At 44.4% G+C, this 7,500-nt stretch overlaps 1 protein-coding gene across 7 annotated transcripts in view; it reads left to right on the top strand.

Annotated features, from left to right (window-relative positions):
• LOC132985447 (kunitz-type protease inhibitor 1-like) overlaps positions 1-1,828 on the top strand; it is a 7,258-nt gene extending 5,430 nt beyond the window's left edge. For 6 of the 7 annotated variants that reach the window (XM_061052829.1, XM_061052830.1, XM_061052831.1 and 3 more), the window contains exons 9-10: positions 928-996; positions 1,102-1,828. In XM_061052829.1, coding sequence (XP_060908812.1) covers positions 928-996; positions 1,102-1,283 — 251 coding nt within the window. In that variant the 3' untranslated portion in view covers positions 1,284-1,828. The remainder of the gene's footprint in view (positions 1-927; positions 997-1,101) is intronic. The other variant, XR_009675047.1, reaches the window with a different exon arrangement.
• The last annotated feature ends 5,672 nt before the right edge of the window (positions 1,829-7,500 follow it).

Genomic DNA, 7,500 nt, shown 5'->3' on the forward strand with positions numbered 1-7,500 from the left:
TATTACACATGTTTTAATACACATGTTCTACTACACATGTTCTATTACACATGTTCTGAAGCACATGTTCTATTACACATGTTCTATTACACATGTTCTGAAGCAAGCATTACACATGTTCTAATACAGATGTTCTACTATACATGTTCTGAAGCAAGCATTACACATGTTCTACTACACGTTCTGAAGCACATGTTCTAATACACATGTTCTGAAGCAAGCATTACACATGTTCTAATACACATGTTCTAATACACATGTTCTATTGCACATGTTCTAATACACATGTTCTACTATACATGTTCTATTACACATGTTCTAATACACATGTTCTAATATACATGTTCTATTACACATGTTCTACTACACATGTTCTACTACACATGTTCTACTACACATGTTATAATACACATGTTCTGAAGCAAGCATTACACATGTTCTAATACACATGTTCTACTACACATGTTCTAATAGACATGTTCTACTACACATGTTCTAATACACATGTTCTATTACACATGTTCTAATACACATGTTCTGAAGCACATGTTCTATTACACATGTTCTGAAGCAAGCATTACACATGTTCTAATACAGATGTTCTACTACACATGTTCTGAAGCAAGCATTACACATGTTCTACTACACATGTTCTGAAGCACATGTTCTAATACACATGTTCTGAAGCAAGCATTACACATGTTCTAATACAGATGTTCTACTACACATGTTCTGAAGCACATGTTCTACTACACATGTTCTGAAGCACGTTCTATTACGCATGTTCTATTACGCATGTTCCAATACACACATGTTCTATTTCTATTACACATGTTCTACTACACATTTTCTACTACACATGTGCATTAGAACATGTTCTAATGCATTGTTCTAACACACGTTTTATTTGTGTGTGTGTGTGTGCAGAGCGCAGTGTGTTTTTTAGAGGGATGTTTGAGCGGTATGAGAAAAGAGACGAAGAAGAAAGTGACTCAGGTGAGAACTTTTTGTTTACCAACAGATCACACAGGATTCTTTTTTACAGCGTGGTAGTGTTTCTGTACACTCAACTGACAGGAAGTGACCTCACTGTCTCTGCAGGAAACATAGCGCTGGCAGTCCTGCTGTCGGTGGCCATCTTGGCTCTGCTGGCAGTCATCACCTACTGTTTCCTCAAGAACCGTAAAGAGCGCTCCCACAGGCCCGTCAGCACAGGCCCCGCCCACGTGGCGCTGTCAGAGCAGGACACGCTGGTCTACAACAGCACCACCAAACCTGTATGACGTCATCACCACCACATCTCACTGCCATCACCATGGAGACCTGTACCAGCTGCGGCCTGTTTAGATTTCAAACAAACTTTATTCAAACCTGCTGCGTGCAAAGGTTGTTTTAACGTTTTTTTACAGTGTGCTGGGTGTGATGTAATATATTAAAGATTCCTGTTTTTTACAGTGTGCTGGGTTTGATGTAATATATTAATGATTGCTGTTTTTTAGTGTTCTGGGTTTGATGTAATATATTAATGATTGCTGTTTTTTACAGTGTGCTGGGTTTGATGTAATATATTAATGATTGCTGTTTTTTAGTGTTCTGGGTTTGATGTAATATATTAATGATTGCTGTTTTTTACAGTGTGCTGGGTTTGATGTAATATATTCGTAATGTCTGCGTTTGGGTCTCACGTTTGTTGGTTTGTTTTTGTTTAGTGTGATGTTTCTAAATATGAACTGAATCCTCTCAGGGAGTTATTTTCATTTTTAAGATAAATAAATAAACTGTCATTTTAAACATGTTTAAAAAAATAAAAAATTCTATAAGTTCTTCATTTCAAAGTCGATCTAATAGAATTTTAGCACACAGAAATTACTGTGGCTCATAAACACAGAACAGTTTCATGATGAGAGCCTGATGGAGTCAGTTCAGTTCAAAGGGCCTTGTTGTCATGGTTACCGTGCGTTGACATTGTCAAAGCTGAAGTGAAAATAAAACAAAGTTAAGGACAATGAGATGAAAACAGATGAAATATAAAAGTCACAGTCTAACATACACTAAGCTCTGCTGCCACCCAGTGGTCAAACACGGTACTGCAGCTTCAAATTCAAATTACATTCCAAATCAGAGAGATGGGGGGAGGGGGAGGAGAGAGAGAGACAGAGAGAGAGAGAGAGATGGGGGGAGGGGGAGGAGAGAGAGATTTAGATTTTTAAACAGACCTTTATTTATCAATCTTCTTACTGTTCAACAATAATATACATTCCTAATATTCACAGATGACATTCACAAAATAAACAGATTTTACATCAGCACATGAACTAACTGATCATGCTCTACAGAGCACAGCACACTGTCATGAGTCCACACTGACTGGAAAGTCTCCAGGTCCTGATTTGCTCTGTAGAAGCTGAAGTCCAAAAACAACCTGGATTTTAACATTTTTACAAACAACAGCTTCACATCAACAACATCGTCTGGCTCCTCCACCTTCCTCCTCCTACTCACGTACACGGCCATCTTAGCCTGACCAAGGACAAAGTTTATCAGCTGACATTTGTGTTTGTGTTGTCGAGTGTATTTAAAACCACAAATAAAAACCTGCTTAGTAAAAAACTCTTTAAAACCAGTAAAAACCTTCTCCAGAAGATCAAACAGAGGTTTCAGCCGACTGCACTCTAAAAAACAGTGAAACACCGTCTCCCTGTGCACACAGAAAGGACACTGATCAACAACATTCACATTAAGAACAGAGATAAAAGAGTTCAATGATTCCATGCAGGATTCTCCACTGGAGGTCTGCATGTCTCTTACACAAGGGGGGTTTGTATAAAGACTCCCAGGAGGGTCTTGACTCAGGAGCCAGCCCCAAATAAGTCCTCCAGGGGGTGTCACTGCGTGCGTTCAGTGTCTTTTTATTCAAAGTCTTAACAATCAGTCTGTAAAAAGTCTTTCCTGCAGCGTCGGCCAGTAGAGGACCAGAACAGTCCTTCAGGTCTGCAGACAGAGTGAATTCAGGAAACGGGTCAGTTTGGTCGGGCAGCAGAGAACCGTCCCCATAGTCCGACATCAGAGACATCTCTGGTCCTGTCAGCTGATGCCTCCAGTGATTCAGCAACCGATCAACGACTCTGGTCGACCTCACCCCCAGACGAGCAGCCAGACCAGCAGGACAGTCCAGCCGAGGTCCGGTCAGCTCCACCACCTGCTCCAGAGTGGAAATCCTGGCACTGCAGAACTTTCCGGACAGGCTCGGTCCAGCCCAGTCAGGAAGATGAAAACGTCCTCCAAACAGTACAGGCTCTTTAAGCAGCCAGTACAAAGAGTGGGAGTGTCCCTGTCTCTGCCTGTTCACCAGACTCCACACGTTAAAAACACTTCGATAAAATCCAGTGACAGAGGAAATGTTCACTTGCTGTAAATCCATTAAAAACAGAGACGAGCTCAGCCCCAGTTCTCCAAACCGCTGTAGAAGACAGCAGGCCAGCGGTCTCCAGACCAGGTCTGCAGGCCCAGTGAGTAGTCTCTGGAGGAACTGTAGGCGGAGAGTAGCCCCCCTGCTGGCCAGGTGGACTAATCCATGTCCTCCTTCCTCTTTAGGGAGGAAGAGTACACTCTGAGGAATCCAGTGTAACCTGTCCCAAAAAAAATCAACTAACACTCTTTGAATGTTACACAGGAGAGAGGACGGAGGGTCGATACAGGTCAGTCTGTGCCACAGGGCAGAGGAAACAAGATTATTGGCTACAAGTACACGACCTTTAAAAGACATCTTTGGCAACAGCCACCTCCATTTATCAAGACGTCCTTTTACTTTTTCTAAAACACCCTCCCAGTTTTTACTAACAAATGTTTCGTTCCCCAAAAACACTCCCAAGTATTTAAAACCTCCTGACTTCCAAAAGAGGCCTCCAGGCAGACTGAGCCGACCCCTCAGCTTCTCTCCCACCATCAGTGCTTCACTTTTCAGCCAGTTCACTTTGGCAGAAGATATCGACCCAAACAAATTCACAGTCTCTTTTAAAACATCGATATCTCTCTGCTGATTAACAAAAACAATGACGTCATCAGCATACGCTGACAATTTAAAACTGACATCAGAGGCAGGAAAACGAACACCAGAGAGACCTGACCTCAGTCTGTGAAGCAGGGGTTCAATGGCTAGGGAATATAACATCCCAGATAAAGAGCAGCCCTGCCTCACCCCCCTCTGTACACTAAAAGGAGCACTCAGGCCTCCGTTGATCTTTAGCACACTCGCAATGTCACGGTACAAAACCTGGATCTTAGCTAAGAAACATGGGTTGAACCCAAAGGCGGTTAGAGTCCGCCATAGATACTGGTGTTCAACCCGATCAAAAGCCTTTTCCTGGTCTAGTGAAATCAGACCAGTGTCTACAGCCAATGAACCAGAGACTTCCAAAACATGCCGAATGAGAGTGATGTTATCACTGATGAGCCTGCCGGGCACACAGTAGGTCTGGTCTGTGTGGATGATCGACCCCATCACCTGCCTTAGTCTGGATGCCAGGACCTTAGACAGGATTTTGTAGTCTGTACAAAGTAATGATACTGGTCTCCAGTTCTTTAGATCCTGAAGGTCGCCTTTCTTTGGCAGCAGAGTGATAACTGCTCTCCTGCAGCTCAGAGGCAGACGACCCCTCTCCAAACTGTCTCTTAAAACCTCCAGGAGATCCTCTCCCAGCACACACCAAAACACTTTATAAAAGTCAACAGGAAGGCTATCAATACCTGGAGCTTTTCCATTCTGCAGACTCATGACAGCAGAGTAGAGTTCAGACAGAGACAGCTGGGCCTCCAGCTCTGTGTTGTCTTCAGTGCTGACTTGAGGAAGACCGGTGTAGAAGGACTCACACACCTCTGGATGATCAACGAACCTGCTCGTGTACAGATCCTTATAAAAACCAGCTGCATGTTTTCTGATCCCAGCAGAATCTGAGATCGATTGTCCACTGCTGGATCGTACAGAGTGAAAGATCTTCTTCTGTCCACTTTTCTTCTCCAGACCAAAAAAGAACTGAGACGGAGCATCCATCTGGGTGACATCCAGGAACCGAGACCTGACCAGAGCCCCCTGTGCTTTAACGCCCAGCAGGTTGGCTAAAGCCGACTTTTTAGATTTGAGGGAAGCTAAATGTCCCTGATTTCCTGTGGCATCAACTAAACCCTGTAGTTCTACCACTTCAATCTCTAGATCTCTCAAAGATCTGGTAATGTCCCTGGTGACTTTTTCCAAAGTCCCACCACTGCTGAATGGTTTTAAAATCAGACTTCAGCTGTCTGTGAGTGACCCAAAAGTACTCCAGTGCAGACTTAAAAGCTTTATCGTGCAGCAGTGTGGTGTTAAAATGCCAATACGCACTTTGAAGTCTGACATTCTTAATAAAAACAGAGCAATAAACGAGACAGTGATCAGTGAAGCCTACAGGAACAATAAGACACTCTTTAAAAACATTCATGTTGTGTTTAAAACAATAAAAGAGATAAAACATTGTCTTTAGAGTGACTCCATGTGTACTGTCTGTGTGTGTGGTGTAAACTCCTCCACACATCCAGCAGCTCGTGTGTTTCTAAAAACTGTCTGAGTCTGTGTGAGGAGGCGCTGTGAGGCTCTTGGTGGTTTCTATCTAAACCTGGGTTTGCTGTACAGTTAAAATCCCCCCCCAAGAATAAATACTCCCCTGTATTGCACTTTTTAACAGTGTCACACAAAACACTCAACACACTCAATCTGTCCACAGCGTGACATGGGACATACACATTAATCAGAGTCATTTTTACATTTTCATACTGCACTCTAATTTTCAATAAGCAGCCTTCAATGACCTCCTCTACTTCACACGAAGCAGGCAGAAAGCCTCTAGAAAAAATGAAGCCGACTCCTCCACTACAGGTGGACTTATGGCTGAGGATCACCTCCCCAGGCCACTCCTTCCTCCACTGACTCTCGTTCTTAGAGTCACTGTGTGACTCCTGAAACATTCAAATATCTAACTGTTTGAACTCCATCAGTTGAAATAGTGCAGCTCTTTTTGCATCATCTCTCGCTCCATTTAAATTTAAGGTGCCAATTTTAAATTCACACATTGAGAGAGAGGAGTTTAAAAAAGAAACAAGATAAAAACACAACAAGAGGAAAGAGATGAGACACAGTCTAAACATCATCATCGCTGATTTGTGCTTTCGCTTTCCCGATCAGTTTTTTGAGACGAAAGATCTCTGGACCTGTGAGGCCGTCGTTACCAAAAGCACCGGAGCTCCTAGTTAAAGGCCGAGCTGAACTTAAAAAACACTTCAGGTCTGGAAAGAAATCCTCTAAATTGAGCAGCCTGAGGCCCTTGGTGTCCTGTAGAAACTTTTTAATGTGAGCTGAGGTGTAAGTGACTGGACCTTCTTGTGTGGACATGAGCTCACTGTCACTCTCTGCTCTTACTGCTCCTGTCTTTCTGTCCTTCTTCACTGCTTTAGCACTGCCCTGAAAGCTTTCAATCTTCCTCTTCTGAGAGATCTTTAATGACTCTTCATCAGACATATCCTCATCCTCAACATAATCAACACACACACTATTACTTTCCTGACTTACCTCATCACATCCAGTTCTCTCTTTTTCTTTGTCTTCCTGTTTACTGTTCTTTACCTGGCCCTCATCACTGACCACTGACAGTTCTTCCACATCAGACACTTGACTTTTCTGAGGCCCAGCAGCAGGTCTGTCTGAGAGAACTCCACTAGGACCCTCTATAGCGGCCTCAGCTCCGCCGAGCACCGCGACAGCTCCGCCGGCGGCAGCATCGAGCGGTACCGCGTCTGCAGCCGCAGCCGGCCCGGGGGTCACAGCGGCCGGCCCGGGGGTCACAGCGGCCGGCCCGGGGGTCACAGCGGCCGGCCCGGGGGTCACAGCGGCCGGCCCGGGGGTCACAGCAGCCGGTGCTGCCTGAGCGGATTAAATGTCCCTCTCCACCACACCCAAAACACTTCATGGTCGCTGATGTTGCGAACACCATGTAATTAAAACCATCGACTTTGAAATTAAAAGACAAATTGAGATCGTCTGAATTGTTTTTCATGACCATGAACACTTGTCTTCTGTGACAAACAACGTGTTTGAGCAGGGGGGACTTACATCCCAGAGACACCATTTTAACCTGGGATACTACCTGCCCATACCTGGACAGCTCTTTAACTAACATTTCATTTTTAATGAACGGGGGGGCGTTAGAGATGGTGACTCTTTTAGCCGGGTTGATCAGGGGGAGAACAGAGGTGAAGGTGTCTTTAATAACTACACCTTGTTCGACCACATCGTTCACTTTAGCCCCGTGTCCCCGTTCATGCGGGAGGCAGACCTCACTCTGCCGTAACCCACCACCTCTCCAACCGCTAAACTAGCCTCCTCCACCGAGCAGCTGACAGCCGGCACCAACTTCACTGCATGTGTCAGCTTCTCAAAGTCCAGCTCCACGTCTACGACGGGCATGCTGCCCA

This window comes from Labrus mixtus, chromosome 12 (assembly GCF_963584025.1).
Source record: "Labrus mixtus chromosome 12, fLabMix1.1, whole genome shotgun sequence".
Taxonomy (NCBI): Eukaryota; Metazoa; Chordata; class Actinopteri; order Labriformes; family Labridae; genus Labrus; species Labrus mixtus.